The following is a 13292-nucleotide window of genomic DNA, read 5'->3' as shown; positions in this document are numbered from 1 at the left end:
CTTTTATATTATTAAAAAAAAAATACAAAGTATTACTGTTCATTTTGTAGAATTAGCTATTCCAATGTGATCAATGCTATGCGTGTTCCGTGCAGATCAGCAAGGTGGAGCAATGGATGGCTGGCGGGGCGGGCGGCGCGGGCGCGGGCGGCGGCGCGGGCGAGGCGCACGCGGCCGCGCTGCCGCCGCGCCTGCTGCTCGTCAAGCTGCTCAACGTGGCGCTCACGCTGCTGCAGCTCGCGCTGCTGCTCGTCGCCACCGTCGCCGGCGTCGCCATGCCCTTCCTGCGCACCAGGTACCCCACACCCCGCACACACACACAGGCGCACGCGGCCGCGCTGCCGCCGCGCCTGCTGCTCGTCAAGCTGCTCAACGTGGCGCTCACGCTGCTGCAGCTCGCGCTGCTGCTCGTCGCCACCGTCGCCGGCGTCGCCATGCCCTTCCTGCGCACCAGGTACCCCACACCCCGCACACACACACAGGCGCACGCGGCCGCGCTGCCGCCGCGCCTGCTGCTCGTCAAGCTGCTCAACGTGGCGCTCACGCTGCTGCAGCTCGCGCTGCTGCTCGTCGCCACCGTCGCCGGCGTCGCCATGCCCTTCCTGCGCACCAGGTACCCCACACCCCGCACACACACACAGGCGCACGCGGCCGCGCTGCCGCCGCGCCTGCTGCTCGTCAAGCTGCTCAACGTGGCGCTCACGCTGCTGCAGCTCGCGCTGCTGCTCGTCGCCACCGTCGCCGGCGTCGCCATGCCCTTCCTGCGCACCAGGTACCCCACACCCCGCACACACACACAGGCGCACGCGGCCGCGCTGCCGCCGCGCCTGCTGCTCGTCAAGCTGCTCAACGTGGCGCTCACGCTGCTGCAGCTCGCGCTGCTGCTCGTCGCCACCGTCGCCGGCGTCGCCATGCCCTTCCTGCGCACCAGGTACCCCACACCCCGCACACACACACAGGCGCACGCGGCCGCGCTGCCGCCGCGCCTGCTGCTCGTCAAGCTGCTCAACGTGGCGCTCACGCTGCTGCAGCTCGCGCTGCTGCTCGTCGCCACCGTCGCCGGCGTCGCCATGCCCTTCCTGCGCACCAGGTACCCCACACCCCGCACACACACACAGGCGCACGCGGCCGCGCTGCCGCCGCGCCTGCTGCTCGTCAAGCTGCTCAACGTGGCGCTCACGCTGCTGCAGCTCGCGCTGCTGCTCGTCGCCACCGTCGCCGGCGTCGCCATGCCCTTCCTGCGCACCAGGTACCCCACACCCCGCACACACACACAGGCGCACGCGGCCGCGCTGCCGCCGCGCCTGCTGCTCGTCAAGCTGCTCAACGTGGCGCTCACGCTGCTGCAGCTCGCGCTGCTGCTCGTCGCCACCGTCGCCGGCGTCGCCATGCCCTTCCTGCGCACCAGGTACCCCACACCCCGCACACACACACAGGCGCACGCGGCCGCGCTGCCGCCGCGCCTGCTGCTCGTCAAGCTGCTCAACGTGGCGCTCACGCTGCTGCAGCTCGCGCTGCTGCTCGTCGCCACCGTCGCCGGCGTCGCCATGCCCTTCCTGCGCACCAGGTACCCCACACCCCGCACACACACACAGGCGCACGCGGCCGCGCTGCCGCCGCGCCTGCTGCTCGTCAAGCTGCTCAACGTGGCGCTCACGCTGCTGCAGCTCGCGCTGCTGCTCGTCGCCACCGTCGCCGGCGTCGCCATGCCCTTCCTGCGCACCAGGTACCCCACACCCCGCACACACACACAGGCGCACGCGGCCGCGCTGCCGCCGCGCCTGCTGCTCGTCAAGCTGCTCAACGTGGCGCTCACGCTGCTGCAGCTCGCGCTGCTGCTCGTCGCCACCGTCGCCGGCGTCGCCATGCCCTTCCTGCGCACCAGGTACCCCACACCCCGCACACACACACAGGCGCACGCGGCCGCGCTGCCGCCGCGCCTGCTGCTCGTCAAGCTGCTCAACGTGGCGCTCACGCTGCTGCAGCTCGCGCTGCTGCTCGTCGCCACCGTCGCCGGCGTCGCCATGCCCTTCCTGCGCACCAGGTACCCCACACCCCGCACACACACACAGGCGCACGCGGCCGCGCTGCCGCCGCGCCTGCTGCTCGTCAAGCTGCTCAACGTGGCGCTCACGCTGCTGCAGCTCGCGCTGCTGCTCGTCGCCACCGTCGCCGGCGTCGCCATGCCCTTCCTGCGCACCAGGTACCCCCCACCCCGCACACACACACACACAGGCGCACTTATATTCTTGCGAACACGCTCGGGCGCACCCACATCGTCCCTCCTACAAGCATACGTATATAAAGCACGAGGACAATTCCTTCCGCCTTCATTATTTTTATTTAGACAGGTATATAGTTGTACATCATCCGAAAATAAACGAAGAACATGTTTCTACTACTTATATAACAACTTCGGATACGTATGTGTAAGAGCGCCAAAATATAAATATAAACTTTATTAATGATTTCAAAAATCTTTAAAACCTCAATAATATAATAGTACTATTTTAATATGTCACAAATATTGCATTACAAATAGATATATTTTTAATGAAAATAGAACGTTCCATAAATAATTAAGAACTTACTTGTGTACCATCAGGGTGCGCGTGCTAACAACAAGCCTGGCGGTAATGGTGGGTGTGATGGTGTTGAAGCAATGGCCTGAGGTGCTACAACTCTCCGAACATCTTCTGCGGCGCCTCAAGGAGTACCTACTCGATGCCCAACGCGACAGGTAATAGAACAACCTATGCCACACCTTACCCTAACGACACTGGATGATGGGGCGTTATATGCAAGTTTACCTAACTTTACCTCAATAACATGTACTGGATAAAGGCTCCTACGCAAGGTTACCTCACCTTACCTTATCTCAATAACACAAACTGGTTATAATTAATCTGCAAGGTAATTGACTTACCTTACTCCAATAACATAATCTGGTTCAAGGGATATTTAATGTAAAAGGTTACTGTACTTTACCTTACTTACTCAACAGCAAACAATTAATGGGGTGTTTAATATGCAAGGCAATGCGTTAGTGGTCTGTGAGGTAGCGTACGACTATTGCTTTATTATAAATGTAATCATTGTGAAATAGCTTTATTTCTTTTTAAAATATAGCTCTAAAATTTACTTATACCAGATATACATAAAAAATTTAAATTTTACTAACCATTTCATTTAATTTCGCTTTTATTCTAAATTAGCCTCGTTTACCTTTTTATATTAGCTTTTATATATTACACTACAATTATTCATATCTCGAGAAAAAATATTCACGCAAACTATACTTATATATGGTCTTTACTTTTGTAAACAAATAAAATCTATGAATAATTAATTACCAACTTCAAATAAAAACGCGTGCGGGCGCGCGGTTTTCGATCTTTAACTGCCTTACTTTACCTTACCTTTACTTACCATAGTTAGGCATAGATTAGTAAAGATTACTCACTCCTAACAAGAAAATGTACCCAGTTTTGAGAATTGAAATAGTTGCGTAAAAAAGTTTTGCCACGTCTCCGTGCTAAAATGTCGCTAAAATATTTGAAATTATTATTATAAATTATTTAATTATCATGTAAATTACGCAGTATTAGTTATTTATTCGTAAATTTTCTCTAAAAATGTTTTTATTTGTCAAGAATTCAAAAAAAGAACTTACTATAATAAGCCATTTGCGGCTTCATTCAATTTCAAGGCGGCGAAGTATCTTTACTAATCTATGTAGTTAGGTTATCTGCATTTTACTATGAGTTGTAACGAATCACCTTGCTTTATTTCGGGATATGGTCTTGCAATAATTAATGTTACAAGGCATGTACGCTACAACACAGTACCATATTGCATTACACTAACGTTGTATAGGTTCACGGTACGAAATGTTAAGCTGAATGTTGACTGTAGTTGATATTTATGGATGGAAATATATATAAATAAAATCTAGAAATTGTATTCAGAGGGGTTGAGTATATAATATTAATTAAACAGCTGAGTATTAAGTGTACTTCTTTCTTGCATTTACCTAAGTAAATTATATATTTATTTAGCGAATCTAGCAATAGTAACAGTATATAAATATTTTATTTGAAATGTGCGAAATTTTGGGGGGAAACTAAAAATTTCGTGCGTATAAAATAGACACTCAGTTTTTAACTGTCTGGCTGTTCATTATATTATTATATAAGAAACAAAATTTAATTTGTGTTCAATAAATATATGTATATCACGGAAAGATATTTACAACGAGGTATCAAGAACTTCACTCCCATTTTAATTATTATTTTATTCCTCTCTGCATACAACTTCTAGACTAACAAAAATCTTGTTTGACATATTAATCTTTATACTAATCCGTAACGTTATGTTAACGCTTTGTTATGTAAAATCGCGTAATGTATGTATTATATCGAATGTAAGCCATATCAAAACTAAGTACAGTATGTATTTATAGCAGAGTATTATTATTATTATGTGCAAATAACTTTAACACTTATAATATTACGATTATTGTTGAAAATATTAAAAATCCAAGCTGTATGTAAATTGTAACTTACTAACGTCTTTTATGTATTATATTAATATGAAAATAACGCTGTAACTGGACGCAATTGCAATAACTTACACCAAAATTCTTTTGTATTTATTTATTTTTTAATTGGTTATATTTTTTTTTTATTTAATTTTGTTTTTTTTTTCCATCCCAGGTATGAATGCAAGTCGTTGTGTGGTTGATATTGACAGAATCGGCGTTTGTAGGAGATATAGTGCACCGCAAAAGTAGCTATAGGGCCGTTCGTACGCCGATGCGTCCGTGTAGTTACTTTTGCCGCTGACCGTACGTGATATTGCAATTTTGTCCTTGGATTCTCTACTGTTACTGTTCAGTCGGAGACTGAATCCTCTCAATTATTAAGGTATTGCTACATTTAAAGTTTAACTATGTTAACTTATACTATTAATAAAATAGTCAAAATACTTAAACGCTAAACACTGAGACGCACGAATGGACGCAACTTTTGTTCCAACATTTTTGAATTTTTTTAATTAATTTTCATTATTTTTTAAATATTATTTTTTGGGCTCCTCTATGTTTACAAAACTAGAACGTGGAGGTTATAATTTCTGTTAATTTGGTTTATAAAAAATACTTATTAGACAGTCACAAATAATGAACACAAGTTGTGTATGTACCTTTTGTCTTTAGAATAAAAATATAGTAGGAAAGCGTGTTTAGTTTCAATTTCCTCTGTAACTGCTATATACCTACCTACTATACATTAATCCTGTCTACAAATAAGTTGAGTAAGTCCAATTTCCGCCTCTATTGTTGCAATGTTAAGACCTACAATTATTGTATTCTTAGGCGGCTGCGCTGTGAAATTTAATTAAACCTTCGATCCCTTATGTCGACATATACTTTAGAGTACGAATATTATCACTTTGACTATAGAACATGAAAAAATAAATGGTATCGCTATCTCACTCCCTCTTACGTTCGATACATGTTTTCATTTCACTTGCACACAGTTCTATATCATAGGGTTCAGACTTGTCTATCGCCCTTTCTATGTCCCCCTTCTGGGCATATCTTCCCTCACGATTCTTACAGTTAAGTTCGTGTTAATATGCACGAAAATGTATTATTTATTACATAATTATTTAGTTAATTCGTCTCTATACGGTCAAGAATATTGCATCATCAAATTAACATCAATAAATAATATAAATAGGCAAAGTTATGATATTCGTACTATAGGTTTTCCCAAAAAAATCTACTTTATTTGCGAACGATACTAGCCTTGTTATGTAAATTGTTTTGTAAAATATAAATTACTTAATATTATACTATACAATAAAGCAATACCTATGTACAATAAGCTCGTTACTGCGTCTTATTTCAGTGATATGTTTAAATGTTTAAGTTCAATGCACTTTGTATGCGAGATTGTATTATATTAGAAATTAACGGGCTGGGTCCCTGGAATAAAATTAGTTTTTATTTCATAGCATTCAGTATGTTATGTGTGATTGTCAGCTTTTGTAAATTAATTTCTATATGTGTACCTCGATTCTAAAGGCTGATTGATGAATTGTCGAGAACTCGAATCGATTGAACGTTGCAATGCGGAATGTATATGTGTATTTAATATTTATGTAACACGAAATAACGTCGCACGTGGATTTTAAAGTGGATTAAATGCAAGAATTGTTTAAGGATTCAATTTTGTGTGTGATTTTTAAATGTCAAGGTTTCAGCGATTATTGAGTATTTTTTTATTTATTATAATATTTTTGATATAATATAATTTTTATTTAATATATATATATATATATATGTATATATATATATATATATATATATATAATCAAATATATATATATATATATATATATATATATATTTGATTCAAAAGGGATACTGTAGCTACAATAATAATGTAATACAGCCAATATTTCTGAAGCCAACATTTTTGAATAAGATACGTTATGATTCATTTTAAATTAAGTTAGCAAGGTTAGATTACAAGCATATCCCCATGTATGCACACATGCTACATGCATAAAATTAGATGACTTGTCATTTTTTTGTATTTAATCACTTTAAACGTAGATTATTTGAAAAAAGATCTGATGGAAGGAACAGAATTAATTAGTAAGGAAACGCATAAAAGCAATATCAAAGTAGAGGTTATCATAATAGCTATGTTATCGACGAATACCTAAATCCCATGCGTAAAGTTGATTAAAGTTCTTGTCGAAATAAAAGCAATACGTTTTTTCTCTCTTCACTATTGATGTTCGCGAGCTCCATCTCTATTTTTTTTCTATAATCTACGCATTCAACAGTGAACGTACAATTGGTGTTTCGGTGATGGAATTATTTTTGTGTAATGTTGCAATTCTGTTGGTTTATGCACCCGTTGTATATAGATATAATTGTTAATGGAGATGGAATGTTGTGTTGCATCACAATGTTAGCTTGTAATAGTGGTTCTTATGTGATGTGGATATTATTTTTTTACTGAATATATGGTGAGCGTTCTACGGAATCACGTCATATTGTTGAAATAAATGATTACGTTTTTAAAATAATATTTTTTATACAATACAGGCCACTTCGTGATTAAAGTGATAATTATCGCTCACCAATATCGACTCAAAATGAATATTATGCCTGGCCGGGAATGAACCCGGAACCATTTCGATGGCCTGCGGTCATTATACTTGTGTGCTGCATAAACCTGCGCATTCAATCCCCGATCAGTCTTGTTGAATTAGTCTTTTTTTATTCTTATGTCTTCATCTTTGTATGTCTCTACTATAATTTGTATGTATATGACATAGAAAGTATAGTACCAGCACCAACGATATGCGGAATTCTAGTATGTGGCAATAAGTGTAAAGATTTGAGTCTTCTCTGAGTCTAATCTGAGTGATTCTTTGGAGCGCTCAAAATAATATTTTAGACAAATAGTGATGCGCTGTCTGAAATGCTTAGTGTTAAATAAATAATCGTATTTCATATATTGTATTTATTATATTTTATAAATGAAGATATTATATATGTCTACATTGACATTAATAACCAACGCAAAGTAAAAATATAGAGACTAAATATAGTCAGTTTTTCATTTCTCTTTTAAGTTTTATTTGAGGCGCCAACGAACGCTTACACAGACAAACATACGCGTAATTTATCGAGAATTCACGCACACATCCATTAAATAATTGTATCCTTTTTCGTATTTTGTTTTAATACGTGATAGGTTATACAGACATATATAATATCTTCGGTTTAATATTAATTATGATTATATTTTACACCGAAATTGACTTCCGTTGCGTGGTCCTGTACATAATGAATACTTCTATATTAGAATGTTTCTTGTTTATTCTTATATCGCAACTTTATATAGGTTCGGCCAAGATGTAGTGAGTGATGTTAAATGCGTATATCTTTTTGCTATGTTACATTTATTAACATTAAAATTATTGTTATACATACGTTTTAAGTATATTAGGAAGTGATGCAATGCAATTTGCAAAGGATGTTATATATTGTTGTATGCATTATTCTATATTCATTTCTTATCGTTGTAGTATTCTAAATGAATATTTCGCTTAAAAAATCTTGAAATTATAAAAAAAAGGTATGCGCATTTTGCATCAGTCAGATCAATTTGGCCAACCATATAGTTATCGTACGGGGCCGGTTGTAGATATATATTTTTTTGAATGTTTATTGAGACCGCTTTTATTGTTGTTAAAAGTGAGTCGCGGGAAAGTTTAGAAATGTTGTTAGCGATTTATTAAAATAATTGGTATTTCGTATGTTTGAGGGATGGTTTTTTGGATGTACTTTACAACTCGATACCTATTTTAACTAATACTAATTGTTGAACGCGAAAGCGCTTGACACCGTTTTAAATATTAATCGGGAACGTTGCTCTCTGTTATATTTATGACATAATTTATAATAAATGCTTAATGCTTAATCTTTAACTTTAAAATTTTCTTAACTTTTATTATAATGTAAAAATAACAGGATATTATAAAACCATCCCTTAAATATACATACATCGTCTAATGCTATCTAGGAGAATCTTTTCTATTATACGTTATTACCTATATTGATATTTAATTGTGTAACGAATGAAAACATTCCAAAATTTCTTACTGATGAAATAAATTTGTTAGAATAAAATCGCACACGAGATTGTAATGTTAAGGTGGGTACTAACTGGAAACACTTGTAATGTTACCATTTGTTTTGAAAAATTATTGATGAACATTTAAATGCAATTTGGGTAATTTAAAAGTATGTTTTATTTTAAGCAGTTATTGTAAAACTCATTCAAATTACACTTGAATGTTTTAGTCAGTACTCACCTTTAGATAGTGTTAAAGGCCCTACCATCCACATCGTTGCAATGTACAAATTTATGAGCTTTTAATTTTAAATGTCGCAACAAAGTATTTCATGTTACGTTAACTTTGTATATTATGTAAATATTTTTTTACACTGTGCCGTAAACATTTTTTATGTCAATTTAGTATAGCTTCATCCTATTTGAATCCTAGAATCCTAGAATGTATCGTGTGCTAGAGATTTTAATACAAGATATGAATGGCGTTCTTAAACTTTTTTAAACTGTGAGTAATCATCTAAAACTGCAAACGAAATTATATTTTTTGTTAAATAAATCGTTCTTTGAAATATCTTAATTTTCTAGCTTTCTATTTAGTTTTTCATATCTTGATTAAAGTTTCTAGAAAAACAAATGTCCATTAATTAATTTTTCGCTTTGACAGAAGTATTACAAGTGAATTGTAAGATTACTATCGTGCGTGCATTGAATGAATCAAAAATTACTACGAATCCAAATGTATTATGCAAAATTGACATGGTGTATTCATATAAATATGCTCATTGATTAAATAAATGTGATATAATTCATTCACGATAATTTCCAGTATTTTGTTATGTCGAAGCTCTCCCATCGATACGTTTGTAATATGATTGATGTGTAAAGTATTTCTTTTATGTTGCCGGCTATGGATTGATTAAATCATCACAATTTTATTCAAACTGAGTTTTATTTTTGTATACACTCATATATTGTGGCTCCGCGTGGCGGAGCGGCCACCATACCGGTCTGACGCGCAAAGGGTCCCGGGTTCGATCCCCGGCCAGACAGATGTCTAAATGATGAATTTAGATTTCTGTATCTGGGTCTGGGTGTTTGTGTATTTGTCTTTGTGTGTGTCCATGGCACCCACGACACAGGGAATCCTAGTGTGGGGCTGTGAGTGTAGAAAGCGTTCAAAGCGTTCATTATTTAATTATTTACTTCTTGAAGGCCTGAAAAATACAGCACTATGATTAAGGAATTGAGCGGTTAGCGCCATCTATCGTACACAGTCGATACCAGCAATTTAGGATAGCGAATTACGCACCAAGTAGGAAAACATCGAACACTACATGTTCATGATTTTGTAAAAAGCAAAGTAGAAATGTCGGTTTTAAATTTTATAATTCACAATTTATTTTTGGTTTTGAAATTTCTAACACTATACTTCATGCCGATGTGACGACACTTCGATAGTAACCAAAAGTTTTTGGGATGCTGTATTTTGTGTGAAGTTGTATAGAGACAAACTTTTGAAGGTGGTAGAACCCTTGGTGGTTCGACTCCGGCGGCACCACCGCCACACCTATTTTATGCCTCATAACAGCAGTGTTAAGCGCTGCTGTGTTCCGGTTTGAAGGGTGTGGTAAGGGAGACAGACTTTTCCGAGGCGTTCCAGCTTAGTCCTCAGGGGTAACTGTGGCCGACCTTAGGTAGGAATATCTAATCCTATCTGGGGTTAATTATATATGTCCATGGGCGGCAGTAGCCAATTGCCATCAGGTGGACTCGTCAGGTGGACATGCTCGTCTGCGACTGTATTATAAAACAAAAAGAAAAAAACAAAATAACGCTTGGCATTTCCGAAGGAAAATTAAGAATTACGAGTCGTTTTAGGTTTTATATAATGGAAATAAAAATTCTGGCATTTTATTAAAATAATCATTTGATACACTTTACATAATATACCCCATTATTATTATGATGGATTTTTATTGAGGTTAATTGGGAAAGCTTTGGAAAGGTTTTAAAAATATGATCATAAATTATTTATTTTATTAAATTTATTTTCACTAACAACTTCACACAACAAATATAAAAGTAATAAAAGTGTACTTCTCTTTATTCTATTAAAGGAGTACAAAAAATAAAATGCAATGACATAATTAAAATCTATAAATAAACTTCCTTACATCTACAAACCACTTTCAAAACTATAATAGTAAATAATTTATATTTGGTAAATAATACTAGCACCAGCACATATATGTTAATATTATAAATATTTCGTGGAAAAATATTTTAAATGGCATATCTAAAATACGTATGTTCCCTTTATTAGAATAATAAAATTAAAATGAACCACACCAACAGTAATGGAACTAATCCAAATTACATATTAAAAAACGTATTTGGAAACAGTACATGTTCTTTTAAAATAGATTGACCGAAACTGTCCTTCAGCCGAACTTTCGGATTCTGTCCTAGCTTTGACCATGACTTGCCGAACATTGTTCAATACCCATGAAAATATAGAGTATTCTCTGAATCTAAAGATTTACAGAGTCCAGACCTATGGCAGGCACTAGGACACGTTACTTTATTATACTTAATCCATAAAGGTAGAATACATCAATAATTCACATTGAATAAAACATCTATTTCTTTAAGGACAATCTTAATTTATAAAAATGCATATTAAATTTCTCATTATATACTTAACTATTTACGAACTTATCGGAATGGTATATTATATGAAAAGTAAAATAGTCTTAATTCTTAAAAACAATGAAATTATGTAACAAATAAATTATGCGAACTCTAGGTTCAGATGTGTGTACAGTTCAGATGTGTGTACATCATTTATCGACTGTAAATGTGACCGGTAGACAGTTTAGTAGAAACATAGGTCAAAAAATATTAAGTTCCAGAGAAAATTAAAAAAAATCTGTCACTCAACGACGCCTATCGACGCCGACGACACGGCACCTATATTACCTATCTATAACAGTTCCAAATCTAAAATCAATATAGCGTAAAAATCTTCATGCTACAAAGACATAAAATATATTTACATACAAAATGTATAACCGCATATACTCAAAAACTTATTCTTCTACGTGAGAAGCAACTGATTTAGACCTGACCAGAACTGGCAGATGGTCTGGCTTGGGCGGCAGCGCTGGTTTCTCCACATGGAGAGAACTCAGTTCAGAATCTGAGATCTCTTCAAAATCCTGTTGCTCAAACTCCGAGTCTTCTGGTAATTCGACTGAATTGTCCATGATAACTGCTTCTACACCAACCCTGTATGAATTGAATATATATGGTAACATTTATAAGGAAACTAGGTACTACTTTATAAATGCTGATTAGTTCAAGTACTATAATGAACATTAAATATTAAAATATTAATACAGTTTAAACTCCACCAATCATCATTGGAGCAAATTGTTCCAGGACTCTAGTTGTAAGAGAGACATGTACCCAGCAATGAAATAAGCTTGTAACCAACGATTCAATTAAATAATTTGTTCATTTTGTAATTTTTTCAAGAGTAGTATTCTGTCCCGAACACCATTTAACCATTTTAGCAAAGAATGAAAGGTCTTGGAAAAATATAGATATTTAACAATAGAGTGTGATCAAAGTAGATATAAATGATGTTTACCTTTATATTCCATACCACTGAAGGAACACAGACACGTTAGCACCGCCATGTAGAAAGCACCAAAAGCCCAATAAAATAGAGATTTAAAAGCAGTTTGTGTTTCATATGTGTATTTTACAATAAACCTAATAAAAAATGGTATACCATAATATAATAACAATAACAATAATAATGAAAAACAATACTAAACTTGTTTATGTTTCACTGATGTGAAGGTATAGGACTGTCTTATGTAATAATTGTTAAATTTTTTGTTTGGACTTACTACAATATATGCTTAGGGATACTAAAACTAGAATGGAGTATAGAAAATAAAGTCAAAGTTTTATCAATTCCGATTTATTTATAGACTTACATGTTTCGGTTGAACATAATATGATAGCTAGCATATAGCTAAATACAGTGTATATGGGTATTATATATCTTAGTTATTATATTTCGATTTATTACTATGCTATGTTACGAAATAAACTTTGATTAGCATTAACTTATGTCCTCAAAAATATATCTAAAACACGTAATCGATAAAAAATTATTCAATAACACCTTAAAAAGTCTAACAAAATAAAAATTTACAATTTAAAAATAATATGGTGTAAAATAATCGTTGTATCCCTGGGGAATGTCACAATTAATAAAAAAAAACTCTAAAAAAATATCTCACAATACTAACTTATAATAAGTAATATACATTTCGTATAAAAATTAATATTATTCCGTGAAATAAGGAATATCGATAAAATGCCAATGAGGAATGCCGATTGCTGATTTCAAGGAATGTTATACGGCGAATCTGATAGCGTACTGGATTACAAGTATAATGGCGACACAAAGCAATCAATATCACATACACAATTCCACACTCGAGTTATTGCCAATTCCCACACCAGACAACTACTCCCTTTATAAAACGTAATACTCAAATCTATCCTAGGCTTACTCGATACACACAGACATAACATATATTGTAATATATGTCA

The 13292-nt window shown here is 37.6% G+C and overlaps 2 protein-coding genes and 1 long non-coding RNA gene across 7 annotated transcripts in view; 2 read left to right on the top strand and 1 right to left on the bottom strand.

Annotated features, from left to right (window-relative positions):
* Positions 1–5889, top strand: part of Dmtn (transmembrane and coiled-coil domain 2 protein Dmtn) — a 52992-nt gene extending 47103 nt beyond the window's left edge. For all 5 annotated transcript variants that reach the window (XM_073089704.1, XM_073089702.1, XM_073089703.1 and 2 more), the window contains 3 exons: positions 96–2203; positions 2606–2740; positions 4716–5889. In XM_073089704.1, coding sequence (XP_072945805.1) covers positions 96–2203; positions 2606–2740; positions 4716–4743 — 2271 coding nt within the window. In that variant the 3' untranslated portion in view covers positions 4744–5889. The remainder of the gene's footprint in view (positions 1–95; positions 2204–2605; positions 2741–4715) is intronic.
* LOC140754670 (uncharacterized) lies at positions 3347–3950 on the top strand. The gene is made up of 2 exons (XR_012103686.1): positions 3347–3438; positions 3744–3950. It is a non-coding gene; the product is annotated as an uncharacterized LOC140754670 (long non-coding RNA).
* A 4798-nt stretch (positions 5890–10687) lies between the features above and the next one.
* The window catches only part of Fim (plastin-2 fimbrin), a 64649-nt gene continuing 62044 nt past the window's right edge, over positions 10688–13292 (bottom strand). The window contains exon 15 of the mRNA XM_073089989.1: positions 10688–11948. Coding sequence (XP_072946090.1) covers positions 11750–11948 — 199 coding nt within the window. The 3' untranslated portion in view covers positions 10688–11749. The remainder of the gene's footprint in view (positions 11949–13292) is intronic.

This window comes from Epargyreus clarus, unplaced genomic scaffold, assembly GCF_041222505.1.
Source record: "Epargyreus clarus isolate Ecla_fem2 unplaced genomic scaffold, WU_Ecla_fem_2.2 ptg000031l, whole genome shotgun sequence".
In the NCBI taxonomy this organism is placed as follows: domain Eukaryota; kingdom Metazoa; phylum Arthropoda; class Insecta; order Lepidoptera; family Hesperiidae; genus Epargyreus; species Epargyreus clarus.
The sequence above is the reverse complement of the archived record's forward strand: the minus strand, read 5'-3'. Positions and strand labels throughout refer to the sequence as shown.